Genomic DNA, 27537 nt, shown 5'->3' with positions numbered 1-27537 from the left:
TGAAGTCGACTGTTAAAAAGACCGGCAAGCGTAAATTTGCAACTCTCAGAAAACTACAATTCCACATCAAAAATGTACATTCCAAGAAAAATAGAGACCAATGACTGTATTATTTATTAATCAAGGATCCTTGCCAATACCATGCAGCACTGATTACACACACTCCCAGGATAGCTGTGAAGTTAAGGGAACACCTGGTCGTTCCCTCATCGTCTGCTTGGTTCAAAAGCATGATTTAACTTGTGTGAGATGCTGCAGAACATGGAATTGAAATGGGGTTATAAATCATATATATATCCAGTGGGCCTTGTCTGTTATTTTTAGTTAGTTTGTTTGTTTGTTTGTTTTTAATGCATATTATATGGAGGTGGTGTTTTAACGAAGGGGCTAAGGCAGGGGTAGGCAACCTGTGGCCCTTTAGCTCCTCTCTAGTGGCTCCCTGGCTGTGTTTAAAGCGTCGATGACGTAAAAGTTAAGCGACACCTAGCATCCACACCGCTAGCCGTCAGTTCATTGATAGACCGGTCCGTGAGAGTAGCACCATGGCCGATAAGGCACAAATACAAGAGGCCATCAAAGCGCAAGGAGAGGTCGTCAGGAAACTGAAGGCGGAAAAAGTCAGCAAGGAACAGGTCAGTGTCTTTTCAGACATGTACACAACATATCTGAGTCCTTTTGCACGGGTTTGTTGAATGGTGTTGGCAGTGACGTTAGTTAGCTAATCGTCACTGCCTAGCCAGCCAGTTAAAGCATGGTTTGTGCTTGTGCGTTTGTAGCATGTCGAAACAGTCAGCATGGAAGCCGACGCTCTTATAAATGATTTCCCGTTATGCTGTTGAAGTTACACCCCCGCTGAAGTGGACAAATCGGTGTTGAGCAGTAGAGAAAATGAAATGTTCACTTTTACGCATGGCTAATGTTAGCTGGTCAGCGGCTAGAAGGCTAATTTTCGTGCCTGGGTAGTGTTACACAAGTATACATTTTGTTGAATGCACTGAAGGTTTGCCTTTAAAGTGCGTCCGTTACCAATCACTGATTTCGAGTAATATACAAAAACAGAAATTCTCGAGAAATTATGAAACGACCCTCCAACACATCTATATCATCTTTAGCCAATCAGTGTCTGTCTGATGCAATCTTGCTATGCTAGCCAGCTCGCTGGCTGTGGTCTGTGTATAGTACAGTAGCCTACACTAGTATGACAGCTGTCAAGTCAGAAATTGAAGTAATTGATTCTGAAAAAATATATTGTCTTCCATTTGCACAGAGTGTCCAAACAAACACGTGTAACATATCTTAACAAGATCTTAGGGGTTAATTTGTTGGCTGTTTTTCAGTCATACTAGTCTAATGTTATGTTTTGGTTCCCAACGTCGGTTAGGCATATTATGCTCCCTAACATAATTAGAGAAGTTTGGCGACTCTTTTGCCTTGTTTTGTCTTTCTTGTTGCATTTTAATAAAGTGCAGATACTATGTTGGAACATGTTCTTGCTAGTGTGTGCCAGGTCCAAGCAGTGGTGCAAATTGATGTGTGCTGTAATGCACCATAATTTGGGTTTGATAAGTGTGTGCTGCTAAAGTGAGTTAACCCCTTGTGTCAAGTGTCATCATGTGGCTGCCTTGGCCTGCCACACGTTGAAATCCGGCTGATTTTTGACCCAGGCTTCCTCTCATGTTTTGCCTCCATGTCGCTGTGATGCCACCCCCCTATAGCGATAGGGTTGCTGATCACTTTTCTCCTGTTCTTACTGCCCGTTGCTACGGATACTCCATCATCACCTCAACTTCCCTGGCTCTTGGATGTGATGGCAATTCTGTTGCATCCCTGAACCGCTGCACCACCTGATCTTTTGGAATGACCTGCCACCTGTCTTCAACGTGGACCTCCATGGTGCTCCGTGATATGTGAACTCAACGTGGGACTATTTTGTCTGCCGTCACACTGATGGCGTGCCAATGAACTGAACTGAACTGAACTGAACTTGCCAATTGTTCTTGTCTCTGATTTTTGCACTCCTGGTTTTGTGTTTATGTTTTTTTTTATCATCATGATGGCTGCGTTTGGATTGACTTACGCGCGTTTGTGTGCTGGTCTGAACCCTGCACGTGTGTGTGATGGACTTATTGGTCGCCGCACTGGACTGTTGATGCACTTGACCCGGTCTCTCTCTGGGATGACCATTTCACAGGTAAGCTGTTATCTAGACACTAGATAGAGACACACACACACACACACACACCACACTAAGCACGTTGTCAGACGTGGTCAGAGAATGGCTATTAACTTAAAATGATGGGGTCACATAACGAACCAGTAGCTCATCTTGAAGTAAGGCTATTTAATTGATGTTCGATTTGTTTCTGCTGTGCGTCTCTGTGACCATCTCACGTGTGTGTTTGTGCTCTGCAGATTGATGAAGAAGTGGCCAAGCTCCTGCAGCTGAAAGCACAGATAGGTGGAGATGAGGGGAAACACGTGTTCGTTCTCAAGACCCCTAAGGTGAGCATGGAAAACCATAGTGTGTGTGTGTGTGTGTGTGTGTGTGTGTGTGTTGTAGTCAGGGGTGTGCAGATTGCTGGTCTCTCTAAGCCAAGAGCAAAGGCTCTAGCAAAATTCTGCTCAATTTCTGTGATAATTGTCAGTCACCACATATGGAGAAGGTGCTGTTTATTGTACCCATGAACTGAGACCAGAGGCATAGGCTCCTGGGTTTACAATGCTGGTATGTACGATTGTTTGTGTTCAATGAAATCTATTGTAAAACGTGAACACAAATAAAGGCATTAAAATGTGTCATTATGTCATTAGTCTGTATCAATGATGTTCTCCTCAAGTATTCACCAATCTAACTGTGTGTGTGTGTGTGTGTGTGTGTGTGTGTCTGTGTGTGTGTGTGTACGTATGGCGCTCTGCAGGGTACCAGAGACTACAACCCAAAGCAGATGGCCATCAGGGAGAAGGTGTTCAACACGATTATCAGCTGCTTCAAGCGCCATGGTGCTGAGACCATCGACACGCCGGTCTTTGAACTCAAGGTAGGAAGGAGGCACGCAAGGCCCATTTAGAAAAGCCTTCACATATGCAGCTCTGCATGAACTACTACTACTGATGATGACAACCTGACAAACAGGAGCATGTTAATCGAAGATGACAAATAACTATGTCTGCCTACCGTAATTTCCCAAGTATTAGCTGCGGCTTATACATTAATTTTGCTAAATTTCTTTAGCTATGAGGTTAATATACAGGGGCAATTAATATGGTATCAATAATATGATTTTGTTTCTTTTAACTTGCATGAAACGCTGTCCCGCAGCTTATAAACAGTGCAGCTATACACAGGACATTACTGTAGTAGCTTTGAGCGTGTAGCTGTACATATATACTATGCTGATATTTGGTGGTTGTGTTTGTTTGTTTTTAAAGGAAACGCTTACAGGGAAATATGGTGAAGACTCCAAACTCATCTATGACCTGAAAGATCAAGGAGGGGAACTGCTATCTCTCAGATATGACCTCACTGTATCCTTGGAAACTGGTGCTATACAAATTGAATATTGTAGTTTTGTTGATGTAGCCCTTTGTATTTACAACATCTGTGGGGTCATGCAGTGATGGTGCCAACTAATGTTAAAAGTGAAATGTGTGTTTCTTCTTCTGTAGCTGTCTAACTGGCTACTTTTGTTATGTTTTAGTCACTGATGAGTGCACAGCTGAATCGAATCAGACAAATACCCACACATTTTGAGTTGATTTTGATTTTGATTTTGTCGTGTCCACTTGGCTCATAGCGAGCATGACATGAACGGGGGAGACCACACCAAAGTATATTTAAACAAAAGTATATTTATTAACTAAGATATTTACAATGTCAGTATGTGGAAGGCAAAAGCAAAATGTAGTGTAGATCAACATGTGGATATGTAGTGTAGAAAGGTAAATAGCAAAGTTGCAATCAGCTCCGCCTAGAGCGAGTTTGTGCGTGCTGTGCCAGAGAGAGAACCAAGTGGAGAACGCTGCCTTATACAGTATCAGAGCTCTGATTAGAACTCCAATTAGTCCAGTAGGACCTCCACAGCTCCCCCTACAGGAAGACAGGAACAGAACAGGTTGTACAACCACAGCCAGCAAAGGGAGAAAGAGGCGAACCCAGCACAGTAGAGCTGGGGCGTCACAAGTTGCACACACACACACACACACACACACACCAGCCTGACTGTCCATCCACTGGTTGCTGTGTCCTTGACCATGTGCTTCAGGTGCCCTTTGCCCGTTACCTGGCCATGAACAAAATCACCAACATCAAGCGTTATCATATTGCCAAGGTTTATCGCCGTGACAACCCAGCCATGACCCGTGGACGCTATCGCGAGTTCTACCAATGCGTGAGTCTTTCCCTCACACATAGGCTGTGTCCGAAACGGGCTAAAATGCTGCCTTCTAAGATATCTTACAGGGGAGGGAGGCATCGTGTCACGTCCGAAACAAAAACGCTGCCTTCTAAGATACCTTCGTTTTGCCCAGTTTTGAAGGCAGCATAGATGTATCCTTCATGCTGCCTTCAACGTCCAAAAGTTCTATTTAACTATGATGTCAGTGAACGGTAAAATGCTTCCATTCACCTCTTTGTATTTAGCTTGCAAAAATCACGATAGGTCTGTTTACACGTCTAAGCATGTTTATACTTCAAATTTCGACTTCTCTCCTCCACAACACCATCCCCGGGGTCTTATCAAGTGAACCACGTTGGCTGGTCAGGTTTTTAAAGCATTTCCAGAAATTGTCCGGTCATTACATATCAGTGGCAACTAGAAAGCATTTCCCGGTGGGAAAGTGCGAAGTGTGCTTGCTCCGAAGCGCCGCGAGAGCGCCCCGGCAGGATACGCGACAGCTCGCCCTCAGGTCAAAGCGCCAAAGTTTGGCCAAGACGCGAAGCTGCTTCGAGTTTGGCGACGTTGCCCTCGATTGCCGAATTCTTACACTGACCTGACGAGTTGCCTAGGTTTATCAGTGGTATGTCCCAGAGCACCTCCAATGTAAAAATGTAGATGTCATCCCAAAGACGTAAAGACATATGAGCCAAAATGCATTTTTGCTAATTGCGGCGCCCCCTAGTGGCCAAATTACAACACATTTACTGAGGCTACTTTGGATGGTGTCCAAAATCATCCCGCCAAATATGGTCTCGATACCTCACAGCATTTCCGAGATTTGACCTCACTTCCTGTTTGGACGCTTCACCATCGAATTTGATTGGCTGTCACGGGCGAACGCTTTGATGTATGAAAATGAAATGTACACCTCTAAGGTCTGTAGACCTTGTGTTGAATTAAGTATGAGTTGTTCACGTGTAGCTAGCATGAAACACGTAACCACTGAAGGAAGGAGGGAGCCTAAGAAACTAGGCATGTTTCTAGAACAAATACGAGTAATGTTAGGAGTATAGCTATCCTGTTATGCGGGAACATCCGCAGTTTACTCACTGTTGAATAAGTTGCAATGTGTTATAGCAACTCTTTCAAACAGAAACGTCAGTCCGTTACATCTGCCTCTTGTCCACAAACTGCATGTCGCTGAGTTGACTAGCAACGAAGACTTTCACATAAACACACACACACACACACACACACACACACACACACACACACACACACTGCATGTTGCACAGTTCACCCACATCTACCCACAATTCTTTGATTTATAATTAACCCCAGCATTAAAAAACTGCAATGTGTCAAATCTTATTATACAACAATTGGGTTCTATGAAGCTGTTTCTTTGTTTCTGATTGGCCGAGAGACGTTCCATGAGTTGAAATATCCCACGATAATCCACTCTGACTTTTCACAGCTAATAATAAATCACTCCGCGATACAATGTCAAATTGTCAAGTGTAAAACGAACTGTCACGTTGCATCCAAGCTGAAATACAGACACTCAGAACATAGAATATGACGGAGGTGGATATTAGCTAGTTGGATGGCAAGTAGGCTAAGTAAAATAGTGATGTTTCAAAGCTAAAAGCATGTCCTAACCAGACGCAATGCGAGCTAACGTTTATTAGGCTACATTCTGCATTGCTTGACAACGGGAGAGATAGAACTAACGACTGGCTTTTGGCCATAGCAACGTGCTTTTAGAACTAATGACTGGCCTTTGGCCATAGCAACCATCCATTTAGAACTAGTAACGGCAGTTTGTCCTGCAAGTAATAGAACTTTGTGGCGGAGAGAAGTTAGTTCTACAAACAAGACAGTTTTAGCGATTTACATTATAATGGGAAATTAGCGCAAAAAACAAGTGGTAGAATTGTTGTATAAAAGCAATATAGCACTTGTGATCGTGGGTTGTTGCTGGATATTTACACGGGTGTTGTTGCCTGCGCCACTCGGCCTCCGGCCTCGAGGCTACGGCCGAACAACACCCGTGGGAATATCTAGCAACAACCCACTCCCACTCGTGCTATATTGCTTAAATATGTATACTGTATGTACAGTGCCTATAGAAAGTCATCATACCCTTTTGAAATAGTTACTTTTTTTGTCTTACAGCCTGAAATCAAAACCCATTTTAAAAAAAATCTTTTCCAGTTTTATTAACAAATTTAGCTGTACAACATCAAAATAATGAAAAAAAAGTAAACAGTTCTGAAAATTAATAAAAAATGAAAAACTAGAATAACAAGGTTGGAAAAGTCATCATACCCCTGACTTAATACTTTGTAAAGCTTCCTTTTGCTTTCATTACAGCCATCAATCTGTTTGGATATGTCTGTATTATAGCTTTGCACACCTAGATAGGGGAATATTTGCCCAATTTTCCGTACAGAAATGTTAAAATTTAGTCAAATTCTGTAGGGAATGGCGATAGACTGCTCTCTTCAAGTCAATCCACAGATTTTCTATAGGATTTAAGTCAGGGCTCTGACTTTGCCACTCAAGGATATTCACCATCCTATCTTTAAGCCACTGCTTTGTTCTTTTGGCAGTATGTTTAAGATTATTGTCGTGTTTGAAGGCGAATGACCTCCCCATCCTCAGCTGTCTAGGAGAGGGACGCAGGTTTTCCTTAAGAATGTGGGTGTACTTGGCAGCATCCATTTTCCCTTCTATCCTGACCAATTGCCCAGTTCCTGCTGAAAAGAAACATCCCCACAACATAATGTTGCCCCCACCATGCTTCACACTAGGTATGGTGTGTTTTGGGAGGTGTACTGTGTTGGTTTTCGCCAAACATTGCGCTTGGAGTTCAGTGCAAAAACACATCTGGAATATTCTGCTACCATGTGGAAAAAGCTTATATGGTCAGATGAGACTAAGATCGAACTTTTTGGAGACTAAGATTGAAGTTTTTGGACTGAGCTCCAGGCGCTAACCAAACACAGTATACACACCCAAACACATCCAAAACACACCATACCTACTTTGAAGCATGGTGGGGGCAACATTATGTTTTGGGGATGTTTCTCTTCAGCGGGGACTGGGCAATTGGTCAGGATAGAAGGGAAAATGGATGCTGCCAAGTACACCAAAATTCTTGAGGAAAACCTGCGTCCCTCTCCTAAACAGCTGAGGATGGGGAGGTCATTCGCCTTCAAACACGACAATAATCTTAAACATACTGCCAAAAGAACAAAGCAGTGGCTTAAGGATAGGATGGTGAATATCCTTGAGTGGCAAAGTCAGAGCCCTGACTTAAATCCTATAGAAAATATGTGGATTGACTTGAAGAGAGCAGTCCATCGCCATTCCCTACAGAATTTGACTAAATTGTAACATTTCTATACGGAAAATTGGGCAAATATTCCCCTATCTAGGTGTGCAAAGCTATAATACAGACATATCCAAACAGATTGATGGCTGTAATGAAAGCAAAAGGAAGCTTTACAAAGTATTAAGTCAGGGGTATGATGACTTTTCCAACCCTGTTATTCTAGTTTTTCATTTTTTATTAATTTTCAGAATTGTTGAGTTTTTTTTTCATTATTTTGATGTTGTACAGCTACATTTGTAAATAAAACTGGAAAAGATTTTTTTTAAAATGGGTTTTGATTTCAGGCTGTAAGACAAAAAAGGTAACTATTTCAAAAGGGTATGATAACTTTCTATAGGCACTGTATATACTGTATGGGCAATTCCATGCAAAACTGTCAAGTCCATAACCCCACACAGCATCATACTATGATGTGGATGATGATTTCTTAAAAGCTTACCATTTCGCTCTTCTTGTTTGTACAACATATTCGATGACATTGTTAACATAATCATTTGCATTATATAAATATAACCCCCTTTTCCACGTCTCAACATATACTGGAGTCACATTCTTAAACATAAACAGGATCCTAGGTTCTCAATTTGCTGGACTCACTGTCTACCATAAAGTTAAAGAATAGTAATAACAGAAGAAAAGGTAAGAAGATGTTGATAGCGTGATTAACTAGTGTGGTGCCTCCACTGAAGAATTTCTATACCACTGCACTGATGGAAATATGTAAATCCTCAGAAATGTCAAGTGACTACAGTTACTTCTACCTGCTTTGATATATCATTTCATAAAAACAATTTTGGCCATAATAATTATATTGCAATAATATCAATTAAAGTTTTCTTTGTAGCACAAACAACAATAGGCTACAGTTTACATTACTTAAGGGCGTAATGTTAACAACTTCGTTAACATTAAGTTTGTTTGTTCTGTACTTTGCATGACACAGCAACCATTTACTTCCTGTATCATGGTTGCGGTGTCATGCAAAGTGCGCTGTGCCATGCCGCCATCTAGTGGTTAAGGAATATTTCACACCCATTATTATGATAAAAGCTGCGTGGTTGAAAATTGGCACAAAGTCGTTTGGGTGATCCATGTGATAAATTGTGTTTTGCTTTCCATACTTCGTTACTTTATGAATGGTGGTGTATTATTAAGGTATCATTTTGAATGTCATTACTCTGACATTCAAGAAATAACGGCTGCCATTTTTCGTGACCCAGGGTCAATGGGGAATTGCATTGAACATGGGTCACGGATGTAATGTTTTTGTTCTCCACTAAGTTTCTCCACGTTGCGTCGATAAAATTTCGAAATTCTTGCTCTATTATGTCGGACAAAAATGTAGGTTATTATCAAAGTGAAATGGTTACTGTCATATGTCAGCAGCGTTTGTTTCAGCACATCGATCGGAATCAATGGGAGTCAATGGGGAACCGTAATACTTTTAATAGCGGCGTACAAGGAAGCTTAGTGCAGGATGACGTGACGGCGGTTTTTCAAGTGTTACTTGCCCTCACGGACTTTGTACCTTTCCTCAAACGACCCGTGTTAGTGACGCTAACGTCGCTACAGTTTCACAGCACATATTCACAGCAGAATGAACGTATTGGTCCGTCCATTCATCTTTAAAAGTTCGTTTTTTTCTAATTGTTGAGCAAGCCATTTTCTCTCATCTCCTCTCTCTCCCGCTAGGCCTATTCTCTGTTGCTGAAAGGTAAACAATCGAGTTGATTGGCTTGGCTACGGACGATGCTCTTTGATGATATTAGGCTGACAATTAGGCTGGGTCCGGACAGAACCATCACTGTGTCCGGACCCGGACCGTGGTCCTCCATTTGGTGATGCCTAGGCTACTCTTTGGGGTGGCCTGACCAGCGATCACGCAGTCCACCACTGCAGTTTACATGGAACAGTACTGCCTAGCCTACCACACAAGTACCTGCCATACACAGCTTACTTTCTCCCTCTTTTGGTGAGCCATACCCTGACGGTGTCAATGACAATCAATCAGGAGGAGTAGTTATTGAAAATAATCACGCTGACGGTGTCAATGACAATCAATCAGGAAGAGTAGTTATTGAAAATAATCACACTTTAGACATGACCAGCCTACTTCAACTTGGCAGCAGCTAGCAACAGGGGGATTCATGGGTGGCACATAGACCATAGCTAGCATGAGTGCAAATATTTTTAGATCTTCTGAATAAGTTTACTGTACTTATTCAAACGACATCAGCACCACTGTCACTGGATATAAAGCAAACGTTGACTTTCACTCGGTGCTTCACTGACGGTAAAAAAGTGTCATAATATTATCTATGCACTGCCTGATGTAGACTGACTAGCTTGACAGCAATTGCTAGCTCGATGAGTTGCGAAACGACATCAGCAACATGTACCTCTCGTTCCATATTAAATTTACAGTTAACATAGTTTGGCTTCTTGGACCATGCAGTTAATTACCTTTCACTGCCTTCACGTCTGCCAGGCTCCAAACTGTCTTTGTTACTGAGGGCTAAAGGACTGTATGGAAATGAGGTTTTGTGTTGCTTGGGTGGCGTCAGTTAAAACACCGGTTGAAGCAGTCGTTTCTTTATTTTCTCTTCAAACAGGTTCCACACAACAGTGTGGATGAACTTATACATATAGGAATGTGTGGTCTGTAAAGAACCAAATAAAATGCTATTAGTAATATGATTACCAAATAAAGTGTATCTCTATCTCTCTATGAGCACAACTTGTCTTAATTACACACGTAACATAAACAGCATTCAATCATCCCCTGAATGCTAAATCTCCGTTTAGCATGCTAATCACTTGCATTATATTAACGTAAACGACACATCCCACCTACAATACACATAACCAAACATTACTTTTACTTACTTTGTTGTCATGGACGCACACAACTTCAACTTACAGGTAGTAGACTCACTCTGTATTAATCTCTATAAAGCTAACGTCATGACTGCAACTCTCTGGTAATAGGGAGGGAAACTAATCTCATCGCCACCTGGTGGTTGCGTTCCTAGAGGCTAGCGGGAGGGGATGGGATTTTCTTTTAGAAAAAATACATCTCGGCCCACGATCGGAAGTTAGTTAAATGCCTTCAATATGCTATCCATGTAGGTCAGCTCTATTGCTTCTAGTGGTCATACTTTATTTTTTAGGATCAGTTTAATTGTTTTGAGTTTGTTTGTAACATGGTGATAACGAACTACAGTACTAGCTACAGTAGCATTTGACGTCACCAGTTTGGGCGCTTCATCTCCAACTGATCAAAACGGCAATTTGCTGAACTGGCTTTACATATTTTTGTAATAACAGAGAGCGATGTAAACCGCGTGGTAATTACCTTTATGTTGGGACAACTTGTGTTGTGCTCCTACCCACACAAGACCTGGCAGTAAGTCTGATTGTCTACTAACTAACCAACTAGCTAACAGGCTAATAAACAAACGATGCTAGGCGAGTAACGTCGTGGAAGGGTGTCACGTCACTTGAAGTTGTAGTCCATTTATGAAATGAAACGAGCAATTACGGTTTTTTTTATTAAGGCGAAATAGGGTCTGATATTTTCACAGTTAGTAGATTATTACAGTATGAAGACTGAAAAATATTTTTGGTGGATAAGATCGCTGGAATAGCTGCGTAGTATTTTTTTGAAAAGTCGGTCTATGGGACTTAACATTGGAGCTGCTCTTCGATAGGAACGCAACCACTTGGGGCGCTGGTTTTCACTTTCCCTCCCTTATAGGGCAAAGATCATAGAGCGCTACGCGCAAGATGGATCAGTTACGTCAAACAATGAAGTACGCTCTAAGTTCGACAGGGCGCCATTTTAGTAAGCTCAGCGCAACATTTCAGACAGAGTTCCAATCATATAAACCCACCTAAACAGCTGTTTTTGCCGTTGCCAGCTGTTTTTTTTTTTTTTTTTTTAGCCTAAGCCTACTCGGTAATGAGCTTCAAGATCTGGCCGTGTGAAAGTTATTATTTTTCACCATTCCAATGAATAAGGATATAGGCTATTTAGGCATTTATTTAATCCGATAATATAGCCTTATTGCGCTGGTGAATAAATCACATCAATTCCCACTGGGAGATACTGTTAAGCTAGCTAGCAGGCAAACTAACTTAGCAACGTTATTATCATTTCTTTTCTTTTTTTTCTACCCTTACTCTAATGAAAGTCCAGATTGTTTGCTGCTGCTCTTTTCCCCATGGACAGCTTCGCCCATAAACAATTTCCCCCGTAAACAGTTTAGTTTCCTTCACCCAAGCTGTCAGCTGTTCCATAACGTTACTTTCACTAGATGGCGATTTCAGAGATTTGGATTCTGTGAGGCTAGTTCTTTCCAGTAATCTCCAAAGTCTCAGGAGAGTTGAACAACGACAGGTAGGCTACAGACTTCTTTATTAACATGAAGCAGCTCATATCGTTAAACACGCCGCCTCCAGTGTGAAAGCTTGTTGTGCAGTGTGAAGTGTTTAGCTTGGTCCATGTAGCCATGGTCGTTTGCAAGAAGCCATAGAAGACCGATACGGTTGCATGTTTTTTATTGCACCTAATATCTTTCGTTGTCAACTGACCTGAGCGAATAGGTTCATTGTAGCCCATATTCTGTCTTATTTCTCTCAACTGCAACATTGACAGACAATTGTAGCCTATAGCCACGAGCTATTAGCCTAGTGTATTAAACTTGGTCTAACGGTATCCGTCTTTTTCATAATTGGCTGCTGTGCTGTGTCGTTCATAGTAAATGTGAGCGCAAAGTGTCGTGGCCAGAGCCATAGAGAGCTGGTCGTGGCCACATAGGCTACAGTTGGGACATAAAATAGTTTGACAAAGTTAAGGCATGTTTAGTATGGCAGTTCTATCCGGCTGTATGATGATAGTCTATCAGACTGTTTATTTAAGGATTTCCGATGTTGTGGTCGAAAGCGGCACCTCGTGGTTGTTACACTAGGCCTACATTTAATAGTTCACTTGGTGAAAGGGTGAACATTTATAATGTATGTGTGCTTCTAATGGACAAATTAGTTATGGAGCTGTTAGCTGCTAAATTTGTTATGTTGCCAGCAATAGCCTACCGCTATTGAACGTATGCTGAATGGATGTTGCAGCCTAGCCTAATTTATACCCTCGGAAATATTATATATCGTATTTATGCAATATATTTAACGAGTCTAGACATGGTGTTGTCTGACCGGTTTCTCGTAATTGGAACAAATAGCTTTACAGAATAAATATTGTTCATATTTTAGGGTCAGCGCCATAGGATTCCCACTGTGGCCAGCGTCTGTGACGACACCTGAGCTTACTAAAATGGCGCCCATGGAGCTAGAACAATGGTTAGAACGTACTTCAACATATTCCATGTATTATCCGGCCACTGATCTATCTTGCGCGTAGCGCTCTATGATCTTTGGTAATAGCCTACTACTAACCAAAGATCATAGAACGCTACGTCTGATAAAACTAAACATGAGACTGCACGAGGGAGCGTCGCTAGGCAACCACACCTCAACAAAATAAGAGTCTTTCATACAGTCTTCATAACAGCAGTTGCAATTCAGTATTAAAACAGCCTTGGTAAAGTTAAAACCAACTATTTGAACTGCAGTTAGTTTAGCCTACCCTCATAACTAGACCTCTCAAATTCCGAAATTTGAAGTCTAAATATACATTCTAATTAAAAATCCTCGTTGCCTCACGCACACCACAGACCTATGCCACAGACAGGGCGACCGCTCTACTTCCGGTATTTCGCCGGCTTCGAGTGATTTACCCAGAATGCTCAGGTCAATACAAATCATCCAAAACACACCGTCAGTATGAAACATCGTGTGATTGTCGAGTATATATACCAAATGAACACACTCAACACCTAACAGCGCATAAGTCCGTACTTGCCCCTCGGGGTCATGGCATTGCTAAGATATAAACAGTCTCAGGATGAGACACTCCGTTGTGGACCACCCTAGAACTACACCTACATTGCACCGATGCGGACCATCTCAGCCATCCAATGAATGAATGACAAGTGCAGGTCTTCCATTAGACCATGAGGAAAGTATGAAATTACATGGCAGAACCACATAGTGCTGTGATAATTGCACCAATAACTTTTACAAGAATATCCTTGATTTGATTTTTTTTTTTTTAAACATCAACATTGTATCTTAAATCACTCTGAAATGTCATTTCTGCATGACCTAAGCAATTTAAGATGAGCTATTCCGAATAATAGTATACATTCACCAACACACACGTTTTTGCTAATTATAGAGCCATCGACAGACCAAATAACACCAAATTTATTGAGGGTGCTTTGGATGGGGTCTCATGTCATCCCACCAAATATGGCTTTCATACGTCACAGAATTTCCAAGATAGGCCCACTTCCTGTTTGGCGGCTTCGCTCGCTGAATTTAATTGGTTATCACAGGCGAACGCTTGGACGTATGAAGGCGAAATCAAGGCGGTTGATCCGCCTTTGTCTGTAGATCATGTGTGCCAAGTTTCATGACGATCGGATAAACTATGCGGCCAGGGTAGCTTTACTTTGACTTTGGACAAAATTCAAAATGGCGGAAAATCCATCATGGCGGAAATTGACATCATATGGTGCGTTGGAATCGGCTGAGTCAGAGGATTCCAATGGTATAAGTTTTATCAAAATCGGCCATACGGATCAAAAGTTACGGGCATGAACGTGTTTTCCATCTTTGACCAGTTGGTGGCGCTAGAGCGTGAGAGTGGCGAGCATGAAACCTGGTGGTGTCAATCAGGGTAGTCTCCTCTATCAGCATACCAAATTCCATGACTTTATGTCTTACGGTTTGGGCTACAGGTGGAAAAATGTGTGGGCATCAGCGCTCAAAAGTCGCTTTTCCATTCATTCCTATGGGGAAAAAATCGACCGGAAAAACTGGAATAACGGGAGAACGACAAGGCGTATCGAAAAGCTTTATACAAGCCACCATCCTCGCATCAGGACGCACGCGTGAGAAGTGGAACGGCGTCTCTAGCTCCAAATCCCTAGGACAAGATAGGGAGACAAAAATGTTCCGCAAGATAAACTAGAATGCATTTCCCGGTGGGAAGTGCGAAGTGTGCTTGCTCAGACGCGCCGCGACAGCGCCCGGCAGGAGACGCGACCGCTCGTCCTCAGGTCAAAGCGCCAAAGTTTGGCCAAGACACGAAGCTGCTTCGAGTTTGGCGGCGTTGCCCTCGATTGCCGAATTCTTACACTGACGTGAAGGGTTGCCTAGGTTCATCAGTGGTATGTCCCAGAGCACCTCCAATGTAAAAATGTGGATGTCATCCCAAAGACATAAAGAGATACCGTATGAGACAAAATGCATTTGTGCTAATTGCGACGCCCCCTAGTGGCCAAATTGCACCAAATTTACTGAGGTTACTTTGGATGGTGTCCAAAATCATCCCACCAAATATGGTCTTGACACCTCAAAGCGTTTCCGAGATTTGACCTCACTTCCTGTTTGGAGGCTTCGCCATCGAATTTCATTGGCTGCCATGGGCGAACGCTTTGATGTATGGAAATGAAATGTACACCTCTAAGGTCTGTAGACCTTGTGTTGAATTATGTATGAGTTGTTCACGAGTAGCCAGCATGAAACACGTAACCACTGAAAGAAGGAAGGAGCCTAAGGAACTAGGCATGTTTCTGGAACAAATACGAGTAATGTTAGGAGTATTGCGGGAACATCTGCTGTTTACTCACTGTTGAGTAAGTTGCAATGTGTTATAGCCTCAAATTGATGGTAGAATAAACAGGACGAATCACCTGTTCAAATGGTGTAATAGGATGAAATTTGGTGTTGATATGTCAAAGCAACCAGGCTGTTACTGGTTAACGTTTCTGAATATGAAATCGATTTTGGATTGGTTGCATGTGATAAAAGCTATGCCATTTCCTGTCCAGACAGCATTCATATTCAGAAATACTGTACACCGGCAACAAGGCACACACACACAGACACACACACATACATACACCTCTTTCAAACAGAAGCATCAGTCCGTTACATCTGCCTCTTGTCCACAAACTGCATGTTGCTGAGTTGACCCACAACGGCAACAGCAACGAAGACTTTCACACAAACACACACACACAACACCCCCTCAAACCCAAATATCTGTGTGTTACGTCTGCCTCTTGTCTACAAACTGCATGTTGCAAAGTTCACCTACATCTACCCACAATTCTTTGATTTATAAATAATCCCTGCATTAAAAAACTGCAATGTGTCAAATCTTAATATATTTATATATATATATGTATGTATACTGTATGGGCAATTCCATGCAAAACTGTCAAGTTCATAACCCCACACAGCGTCAAACTATGATGTGGATGATGATTTCTTAAAAGTTTACCATTTCGCTCTTCTTGTTTGTACAACATATTCAATGATATTGTTAACTTAATCATTTGCATTATATAAATGTAACCTATTTTTCCACCCGTATGTCTCAACATATACTGGAGTCACATTCATAAACATAAACAGGATCCTAGGTTCTCAATTTGCTGGACTCGCAGTCTACCATAAAGTTAAAGAATAGTAATAACAGAAGAAAAGGTAAGAAGATGTTGATAGCGTGATTAACTGTGGTGCCTCCACTGAAGAATGTCTTTACCACTGCCCTGGTGGAAATATGTAAATCCTCAGAAATGTCAAGTGACTACAGTTACTTCTACCTGCTTTGATATAGCTTATCCTAAATGAAATACTATGCATAATGCAACAATCACAAAACATTTATTGTATCCTTTGTTTTTAACTCTTAGAATTCAGTTCAGTATGACATAATAAAATGAAAGTACAAAAATAGTTTTTAAACCCCTTTTTAAAAGTTCAACCTATCACTTTCAATGAAATCTCAATTAAGGATTACGTAGTTCTAAATAGTAACTGTGTGGTAATAATTCACCTATACCACCCATAGCCTAAATTAATTAAATGTTTACCATGAACAATAGTTAAATGAAACACACAGTAATACTTTCTATAACACTTTGTGTTGGATGTAATTAATTGGACCTAGAATTGTTAACTGCTATAAGTGGGCCAAACTTCCCAGTTTAAGTCTCCACACATAAGCTTGAGTCGAAAAACCGTAGCTCCCACTTTCCTTAGCTGTAGTGGAATTCTGGGATTTCTCCCTAAAGCGGAAACTATTATTTTTACCTAATTATAATTACTATTATTATTGGGGAGGTTATAGGTTTGCACTGATTCGGGTAGGTAGTGGCAATATACTGGATGGTATATCGGTTAGAATATAGGACGGAGAAGAGATGGGGTTTAACTTTGTATTGTTCCAGCAGAGACATTCAGGATTTCCATACAGAGAAATATGGGTATGGCTATTTATATATATATATAGATAGTCTGAAATAAGAAAAAGACAAATACAATTTAGGTTCTAGTCTTACAAATAATATATCTGCAGCATACAGAAATGCATCAACACTAAGCTCATTAAACTGAATTGTAAGCCAGGACACACATACAGCAACGCTAACCCCTTCAAGATAGAAAGGGAACCTTTTTGTTCGTGACTACAGTTATTATGTGGTCAATTACGCCATCTAGCGGCGTAAAATGGTACGGTGTAATAGCGTTAAAAACTTCCATTTGAAAATGCAACATCCTTACAACAGTATAACGCTAAACGGTAGATTCCTAAGCGAAACACATGAAGTATTATAATTTCAAAGAACACTTACACTATATTACTTCATGGAAATTATGTCAAGAGCAAGTTTAACTATATTAGCAAACCTCTTGCATACCAGTGTGAATTAAATACAAACTTACTTTTCATCAATGACTCGCAACTCTGAATGTCAAAGACTGGATTACTCAGGATAACTGCAGGAATTGTCAAAAGGTAAATTAATTATCTCTGTTTAAGTGCACAACGAACTTGCACGTCTCTGCAGGTACTAACAAAAATAAGAAACTTAACAGGAAGGCACGCGAGTTTACCACATGAAATATCGCAACAAATGCTAAATCACAGCGAACACACAAATGTCCCGTCCTTTTCTACATAATCACTCAAACTATAATGAATTCTACATGCTAAAACAGATGTAAACTTGTGCACATTCAAAGGATACACAACGAATACAAAAGCAGTAGCCTAGCCTACATATAAAAATGCAAAGCGAAAGTAAACAATAGGCCTAATCTCCATTACATCTTCTTAAGACGTTAAACAACATGTTTCAGGCACGTTACAACATGCTGAACAGTAAATATTGTAGACTACTGGCCTCACTAATTCGAGCTAGCTCAGCTATCCAGCAAGTTTACAATCACTAGGCAAGGACGAACAAAGAATGCAGGAAATCTTCACTTTTTTCTCCTTTCCTTCATTTATGCTGTAAAACTGTCAATACAAAAATAAACTATTTTCATTTGTCTTGTCTAGCCACGCATATAGCGAATTGCCGCCATATCAAAAAACAAAGAAATCTTTCTCACATATCTTATTTTCTGTACTTATGTCTAAACACATATTTCACTAGAACAATGTATACTTACAGGCATTGCCTTCGTATGGGTAAGAAATAACTATAGCAGGTGAAAAACATAAATTGTCCGGAGACAGCAACCAGTGTGAATCATCTCAGTGACTTCTCTCGTTTTAACGCTAAGCAGGAAGTATTTACTAGCCTACTTTCACTCCAAAGTAGATTCTGATAAGGCCAGTAGATGGCGCTCTAACATAACAAATGACTGGTAAATACTGAGTGCAATAACATAAACGAAATCTTGGTCGGCTCAGACCGTGACAATATTATTGACTAAACAATAAACATGTAGGAATGAGGTGTCAAACTCACTTTATGGTCAATTATCATCACACGCACGCCAAAGATAGCACAATGTCTCTCTCGCTCAGAAAGTGCACGGACATAATGACTGGTGCATACGTGCAGGAGCGGTCTTTATTACAGGAAGTTACCCAGAATGCTCCGGTCAATTATGGTAAATAACAAGAAATAAAATCGAATTACTCTCAAAACATCACAAATATATCAAACGATATCCTGTAATCATTACAATCTCCTAAATAGCAATTCATTACGAAGAGAAACTATTACAAATTGTCAAAAACGAAACACCGTCACAGTGAAAAGTCGTGTGATTGCAACCTTATATACCACCTGGACACTGAACATTATTAACAACGAACAAGTCCGTACTTGCCTCTCGAGGCCATGGCGTCGTTAAGATATACTCAGTCTCGGGATGAGACAATGCTGCCGACAACCCAAATCTCACCATTGCGGACAATCTCAGACAAGTCCGACAAAGATATCGGCGCAATGATACCATGCAACTACGCTGTCATCAAACTATGGAAATGATGGATCCCGTCCCAGTTACTTATGCAAGAATTGGCATACTTTGATTTTTTTTTTAAAAATATCAACATTGTATCTTAAATCACTCTGGAATGTCCTTTTGACATTACTTAAGCAATTTAAGATGAGCTATTCTGCTTAATAGTATACATTCGTCAACACACACGTTTTTGCTAATTATAGAGCCATCGACAGTCCGAATAACACCAAATTTATTGAGGGTGCTTTGGATGGGGTCTCAAGTCATCCCACCAAATATGGCTTTCATACGTCACAGTATTTCCAAGATAGGCACACTTCCTGTTTGGCGGCTTCGCTCGCTGAATTTAATTGGTTATCACAGGCGAACGCTTGGACGTATGAAGGCGAAATCAAAGCGGTTGATTCGCCTTGGTCTGTAGATCACGCGTGCCAAGTTTCATGACGATCGGAGGAACTATGCGGCCAGAGTCGCTTTACTTTGACTTTGGACAAAATTCAAAATGGTGGAAAATCCATCATGGCGGAAAATTACATCACATGGTGCGTTGGAATCAGCTGAGTCAGAGGATTCCAATGGTATAAGTTTTATCAAAATCGGCCATACGGATCAAACGTTACAGGCATTAACGTGTTTTCCAACTTTGACCAGTTGGTGGCGCTAGGGCGTGAGAGTGGCGAGCATGAAACCTGGTGGTGTCAATCAGGGTAGTCTCCTCTATCAGCGTACCAAATTTCATGACTTTATGTCTTACGGTTTGGGCTACAGGTGGAAAAATGTGTGGGCATCAGCGCTCAAAAGTCGCTTTTCCATTCATTCCTATGGGAAAAAATCGACCGGAAAAACTGGAATAACGGGAGAACGACAAGGCGTATCAAAAAGCTGTATACAAGCCACCATCCTCCCATCAGGACGCACGCGTGAGAGGTGGAACGGCGTCTCTAGCTCCAAATCCCTAGGACAAGACAGGGAGACAAAAGTTGGCGTTAAGATATATGATAATAATAATAGGAAGAACAATAGTGTGCTGCTTTCAGCAAGCACACTAATAAATTTGATAATAATAGGAAGAACAATAGTGTGCTGCTTTCAGCAAGCACACTAATTAATTTGCAATGACTATCATGCTAATAGCTAACGCAGCTAAAGCACAGCTGTTGGTAACATAGCAACGGCGTTCTATGTTGATATCTTGCTAGGCTGTCCGAAACAGAGTTTTTAGCTGCTGCCTTGTTGCCCTCTACGGCAACTCACTCGCAAGGCAGTGAAGGCAGCGTGGCAGTAGGCAGCTGCGTTTCGTTTCGGATATAGCCATAGTCTGAGAACTTAAAGGCTTGATGTTTTTATAGCCATCATAGCCATCACATCACACCCTAAGACTTTTTATTCAGCTACAGTTTCATGTTCATGTTGTAACTCCAGACACTTTAAATGTCGAGTGGTAAATCACTTAAAAATCCCAAGCAAATACTCCCTCAAAATTATGAACATTTTCCATCAAAGATCTGTTGAATTTCAACCAGGTCTTTTCATGTCTGTGTCTGTATGATTTGTTTGTATTTACCACTTGTGCTCCTACTCCAGGATTTTGACATTGCTGGCCAGTACGACGCCATGATTCCCGACGCAGAGTGTCTGAGGATCGTCCACGAGATCATGAGCGAGCTGGAGCTGGGAGACTTCCGCATCAAGGTTTGTTTATCACATTTGACAATAATAAGAATTTGCTTCATTATAATACTTCAATAATATTGACTTTTAAAAGTAAAAAAAGATGTGATATTTGTGTTGGTTGTCATAATGTGGAACGTGTTCCTGTTGCTGCATGAGCATGTGAAACCATGGCAACCATTTGTAAGCACAGAGGCCCCTTCCATTAAAAATCCAAATTTAACCTCTGGGGAGAGGGTGGGGGGTAAGCAGGCGAAAGAAAAGAACAGCGATAAGGATCTCATGAAATCAAACTCTGCCTGAAAAGGGGATTGTATGTAATTTTGGTGAAAAGGAGAGCTTACTTGATGTGGATGGCTCATATTTGTGTGTGTGTGTGTGTGTGTGTGTGTGTGTGTGTGTGTGTGAGTACGAGTGCGAGTGTATGTCCAACTTATGCAAGAGATACTGTAAGTGGCCCCTGCACGTTGTTGTTTCTTCAGGTGAACGACAGGAGGATCCTAGATGGCATGTTTGCTGCGTGTGGTGTTCCCGATGACAAGTTCCGAACCATCTGCTCCTCTGTGGACAAACTAGACAAGGTGAGACGCATACACACAAGGAATCATTTTGCTGGTCAATGTCTGAATAGCATTCACATGCAGCCTCTAAGAGTGCGAGTACAAGCGCGCTGAGTAACTTGTGTGTGTGTGTGTGTGGTGTGTGTGTGTTGTAGATGCCATGGGAGGAGGTGAAGAATGAGATTGTGAAGGAGAAAGGCCTCCCAGAGGAAGTGGCAGATCAGATTGGAGAGTATGTCCGCATGCAAGGTAAGACACACACACACACACACACACACACACACACACACATTCAGAGCACTCACACGGAACCAAGCATACACCTCCTCTCGAGCTGCTGTGTAATTACCTTTCACTTTTACATGTACATGTACTCTCGTGTGTGTGTGTGTGTGTGTGTGTGTGTGTGTAGCTGGTGGAATGGAGCTGGCGGAGCAGCTGTTGCAGGACCCTAAGCTGTCGAAGAGTAAAGCGGCCGTGGCCGGCCTCACGGACATCAAGCTGCTCTTCAGCTACCTGCAGCTCTTCAAGGTCACGGACAAGGTCAGAGTCAGACTCCTGTATGGACCAGTGGAGACATGACGGGTCATGCGGTCTCCTTTATCACCATAGAGACTCACACACATGCACATTCACCAAACTCGCTCTCGCTCTCGCTCTCGCTCTCGCTCTCACTCACTCACTCACTCACACTCACACACACTCACTCACTCACTCACTCACACACTCACACACTCACTCACACACTCACACACTCACTCACACACTCACTCACACACACACACACCGTATCATAGACTTCTCCCTCTGCTCCACTCACACTGGGGCCTCATGGCACATGTCAGGGGACCAGCCGTGCACACGAGAGCCTATGGTGTCCACACGTCACACTACCCGGCCTGAATATCAGTTACTGTGGAATCACTGATCCCTTCACTATTGGCTCTTTTGGAAAACCAGTCAATCCTATTCATGGGTTTTATCGGGTCCCTTTCCACAGGTGTATTAATCAAGCACCATGCAGTCTGAGTCTGCATTCACAATCTAGGTGCTTCATTGTATACACATGGATGAAACCCATGAGTAGCCTTGTGCAGACACAACTGACCTTTACATTTACATTTATTAATTTAGCAGATACTTTTATCCAAAGAGACTTACATATGTGACCTTCCACGGCGAAATCAGTCACATTGTTCAAATTTTCAAATAAGTTTTCACGAAAGGGCAAAATCAACCTTCAAAACGATACCTATATCTAATGAATTGAACGTCATATTACTGAAATATAAACATTCAAAGGAGTTGAGTTCATCCACGATTTTAGCACAAGTAACATAAATGGTCATTTTTCTCGGAAACGCCTGTTGCGACAACTGGTTTTGCCGTGGAGAGTCACATATGTCAATCATATTACAAGGGCCGTAGTCCCCAGGGCAGCTCGAGGTTAAGTGCCTTGCTTAAAGGCACAACGCTGGAGCCAGGAATCAAACTTTATCTTTCAGCTTGTTCCTGTCTCTTTTTTGAGTTGTATGTATTTGTAGTGCTGTGTGTGATGCAATTACCTCCGCCAAGGAGGTTATGTTTTCATCGGGGACCGGTGTCTGTCTGTCTGTCTGTTGGGATTCCGGAGGCGTTTATGTATTTTGCTTAGTGGTGTAATGGCACCAGTGGTGTGTGGCCTACGTAGTGGCGATCTGAATAGTTTAGGTTGCAATGTATGACAAGCTAGGAAGAACAATGCAGGCGGAGGTCTGCGCTCCGCTCTCTGAGTGCTTTTCTACTTCTGTAATGTCTTTGGTGTGTGTGTGTGTGTGTGTGTGTGTCTGTGCGTGTCTGTGCAGGTGGTGTTTGACCTGTCTCTAGCGCGCGGGCTGGACTACTACACAGGTGTGATCTACGAGGCCATCCTGACCCAGGCAGGTGTGGCCCCGCCCCCCACCCCGCAGGACGCCAACGGCAGCGCGGGCGACGACGGGCCCGTCAGCGTGGGCAGTGTCGCCGGGGGCGGTCGCTACGACGGCCTGGTGGGGATGTTCGACCCCAAGGGCCGGAAGGTTCCGTGCGTGGGCGTCAGCATTGGCATCGAGAGGATCTTCTCCATCATGGAACAGAAGGCAGAGGTGAGATCACATCACCTCACCATACACATACACACACACACACACACACACACACACACACACACACACACACACACACACACCAACACAACCTCATATGTCAAAAAAAAGCCTTGGTGATGGCCCATACACACACTCGCCTTACATCAAACATACAACCAAGCACACTGAACCACATTCCCAGTAAGAGTGGCCATCAAGTATCTGTCTGATACTGCATTCAGAAGTGGACAGAAACTGTGGCAGCTGGTCTAAGTAACAGATCAAATACTGTATGTACACACCCATTACTGCACCCACACCACTGCATGTGAAAACTTTGCACTTTCTTATTACACGAATCACACTTTTAGTTGTGTGGAATATTCTGTCCTTAAAACAAAAGGAATGTGCTAGGTGTTTGTAATGAAATAATTGACATTTTAAAACACTGGTTCGTTCAAAGTAGGTTCATCACTGGTTTGTGTTCAAATGAAAACACAAGTAGACGGCTTACCCTTTATCTGAGCTGAGTACCACTGTGTGTCTCCAGGTTTCAGCAGAAAAGGTACGCACGACAGAAACACAGGTGCTGGTAGCCTCGGCCCAGAAGAACCTTCTAGAAGAGAGGCTCAAACTCACCTCAGAGTTGTGGGACGCAGGAATCAAGGTGAGCACCAGCATGTTTCTTCCAATATTTCTTCCTCTACAAATGCACACATTGCACATACAGTAGACACTTTATCTGATTGTCAATGTCAATGTCAATTTATTTGTATAGCACTTTAAAAAACAACAATAGTTGACCAAAGTGCTGTAAAACAAACAATCAGACAAACAAGAAACATAAGACAACAGAGGCTAGACGGAGGGGCGTAGTCACCAGCGTGCCTGTGACACCAAGACAAATAAACAAATTGTAAAAATATTTTGTGTGTGTGTGTGTGTGTCCTTCGGTCAGGCGGAGGTGCTGTACAAGAAGAACCCTAAGCTCCTGAGCCAGCTGCAGCACTGCGAGGAGTCGGGCATCCCGCTCGTGGCCATCTTGGGGGAGCAGGAGCTGCGGGACGGCGTGGTCAAGCTGCGCAACGTCGCCAGTCGAGAGGAGGTCAGCAGCAGCAGCAGCAGTCCACACACACACCCTATCCACTCAACAGACATTGGTCGCGTTTCCCAGATTCGTTAAGAAGCTCTTCAGTGCTAAGAACATTCTAAGAACGCTCCTAAGAAGTTCTTAGCACTTAAGAGCTTCTTAACGAATCTGGGAAACGCGGCCATTGCCAGTGCATTCACTCACTATCACTATCTTGAATTTCCCCTATCTATCTATCTATGGCCAGAGGTGGACATCCTGGGTTCAGAAAGTAAAAGTCCTGCCAAGTATTTGATCCAATCATTTAGTAAACCAACTCATCCTAATTAGCTGCCAGGTAGATCTGGGCCCGTATTCACAAAGCATTTTATCTTACCACTAAGAGTACTCCTAAATCGTGCTAGAAGATTTTAGTTAGGAGTTTTCCCTTAAAAGTTACTCACAAAGCCTTTCAGACCTACTTTTAGTAAGGAGAAACGCCCACTCCTAAACTAAAAGTGAGTCTTCGTTGCTATGGTTGACGTCATTGCTCATGCACGAGCTTGATGAAAGCGACCACCTTGATTGGCTGGTGATTATAACGCGGGAATGATGGCAAAAACCTCCCCTACGATGACGAGTTGAGTGACAGGTGTCAGGTCTTAGCTGGTGAGAATGCGTGCGCTATGTCGGACTGTGAAGGATAGAAGATGATGAATAAATGGGTATAGCCTAAATTAATAAAGAGTAGGCTAAAGCAAATAGCCTAGGAGCATAATGAAACACGGACTGGAGCAGCCTATATTTGCAACATGGTTTAAATGAATCTGTATGAAAGCACGTAGCCTACATTCGCGAAGAGGATAAACAATTTAATTTGATTTAGCCCTACAACGACACGGTACATTTAGTTTACATGCAGTGGTGGTTTTTTGATTGTCGGTGGCGTTATTGCATCTCTTAGTTGCAATGCACAATGATTCCCTCGCATGACGGCTCCTGTAACCGCACGGTCATTTCACTACATCGCGACGTGAAATGCCACTAAAAGCGGTTTGTGAATAGGTCTTACTGAGTTAGGAGTCCTCTCGACTTCTTTTAAGCTGTCCTAGACTTAGGAGCTACTTTTAGGCTTAAAATGCTTTGTGAATTACTTTTAGTGAGAAAAATTAGGAGTCCTAAAGTTAGGAGTGACACGCCCATTTTTTTAAGGAGTTTCTCCTAAATTCGCCAGTTAGGAGCTACTTTTAGCCCTAAAATTCTTTGAGAATACGGGCCCAGATAATTAGTGAAATCACCTGTGTTACCTGCACAGGTAGAAAGAATATATGGCAGGACTTTTACTTTCTGGACCCGGGATGTCTTTCATTTTAGACATTGAAATGGACATTCCTCACCCCTTCTTCTACGTGTATGTTTGTGTGTGATTTTTTTTAACTCTCTCTGTGTGTGTGTGTGTGTGTGTGTGTGTGTGTGTGTGTGTGTGTTTGCAGATGGACGTCTCCAGAGCAGAGCTGGTAGAGGAGATCAGGAAGAGGACCTCTCAGTCTTAAGCAACCAAATTCAGCCAAACACATCTGAGTGAATCAGTCCCACCACAACCTACCATCTACAACACACACTCGCGCACACACACACACACAGTCCCACACACAACCTCTGACTCACTCGAACTTTATGTATGTATGACACTACCACACACATTTCTCATTCTGCTCAGTCGTCTCTGCGTACAGTCAGATAGGAGTGAGCGGCTCTCTCCCGAGACGCAGCAGCCTGCGGAGCATGGACTAAACCACCCCCACCTGTCCTGGGTTGCGTGGAGTCGGCCATCTGAGGATCTGCTTGTGTTACCATTTATGTTCTATTCTCTCATGGTCCAATGATGAGTAGCTAACCTGTAACAATAAAGACAGAAAGCCAACAGAAGCGTCTCGTCCTGCCCCTAATTGGCTCACTGATGAAGACCACGGTTTTAGCCATCGATTGGGAATACAAGAGATATGAAATTAAAAATACAACCAGATGTCCCGAGTTGCTGTTCTGCTACTTTCTTTTTTTTTCCTGGAGTAAATTGTCCGGATGCCTGAAACAGCATAACAGCATGCCATGCCTTCACTTTGCAAATACTTAATAAATATAACAGAACTGTTGGATATTTCTGAGCAAGATTAAGGAGTTAGTGAAGTAATTCTTCAGGTAAACACCTGAAAAGCCAGAAATCTGGAAGCCAGCCTTATGCAAAGAGGGCACTCTCAGGTTTTAGTCTGCAGTCATATGGACAGCCGAGTAATCCTACTTCGTAATCTGTTGCTCCCAAAATGTCCCTCTTAATGTATGTTGATTCCTACTGACGCTCAGTGCTCAATCTCTCATTTTTAATGCGTGTAAGTGTACGCAAGAGACTGAGTTCTAGCCCACTGGTTTGAGTAGAAGCAGTAAAAAGTTAATGCATATGCCTTTAGATCACTCCTGTCTGATATTTGGTCTCGCTTCCCAGAATAGTACAGATCACATCTGAGTGAGGCTGAAGTCGAGACTGGAAACACTGCAAAAATACGATAGAGGCCCCAAATCAGATTTGAAGTTTGGAAAAAAATTCAATTGACAGTCAGATTCCATGCGTGCTGTGTAGTTCACACAAAATGTGGGATTTGGACTGGTAAAGTTAACCTAGCCTATGCCTCATCAGAAACGGCAAGACTGAACATACTGTTATCTGAATATGGTTAGAGGTTTCAATAGAATGAGGGCATCAGGAATATGATCAGTCGCTCCCCTCTTACATAGTCGGCTTGTTAAACGTTCCTACAACATCAGGATTGTGAGTCATGGAGTTTTATCTGGCCTTGTTGTGTCCCCTTGTAAGCTAGGAGAATTCTAACCACATGTTATGAGGACCAATGACTAGTACATGAGCACAACTGCAGTAGGCTATCTGGAATACAATGCTCACCTTAAC

The 27537-nt window shown here is 42.3% G+C and overlaps 1 protein-coding gene across 2 annotated transcripts; it reads left to right on the top strand.

Annotated features, from left to right (window-relative positions):
* Nucleotides 1–488: 488 nt before the first annotated feature.
* On the top strand, nucleotides 489–26746 carry hars (histidyl-tRNA synthetase). Of its 2 annotated transcripts, XM_062524799.1 has the most exons (14): nucleotides 504–632; nucleotides 1716–2191; nucleotides 2413–2502; nucleotides 2919–3038; nucleotides 3430–3525; nucleotides 4263–4388; nucleotides 20755–20862; nucleotides 21324–21422; nucleotides 21557–21650; nucleotides 21814–21944; nucleotides 23246–23524; nucleotides 24057–24173; nucleotides 24465–24611; nucleotides 26069–26746. In XM_062524799.1, exons 2-14 carry the CDS (start codon nucleotides 2033–2035, stop codon nucleotides 26126–26128), a joined length of 1626 nt encoding a protein of 541 aa, XP_062380783.1. In that variant the 5' UTR covers nucleotides 504–632; nucleotides 1716–2032; the 3' UTR covers nucleotides 26129–26746. The 2 variants fall into 2 exon arrangements, with proteins under 2 accessions (XP_062380785.1, XP_062380783.1); XM_062524801.1 differs by lacking the exon at nucleotides 1716–2191 and having other exon boundaries at nucleotides 489–632.
* Nucleotides 26747–27537: the final 791 nt, after the last annotated feature.

The sequence above is a fragment of the Sardina pilchardus genome, chromosome 21 (genome assembly GCF_963854185.1).
Source record: "Sardina pilchardus chromosome 21, fSarPil1.1, whole genome shotgun sequence".
Lineage (NCBI taxonomy): Eukaryota > Metazoa > Chordata > Actinopteri > Clupeiformes > Clupeidae > Sardina > Sardina pilchardus.
This window is presented reverse-complemented; position numbering and strand designations above follow the sequence as displayed.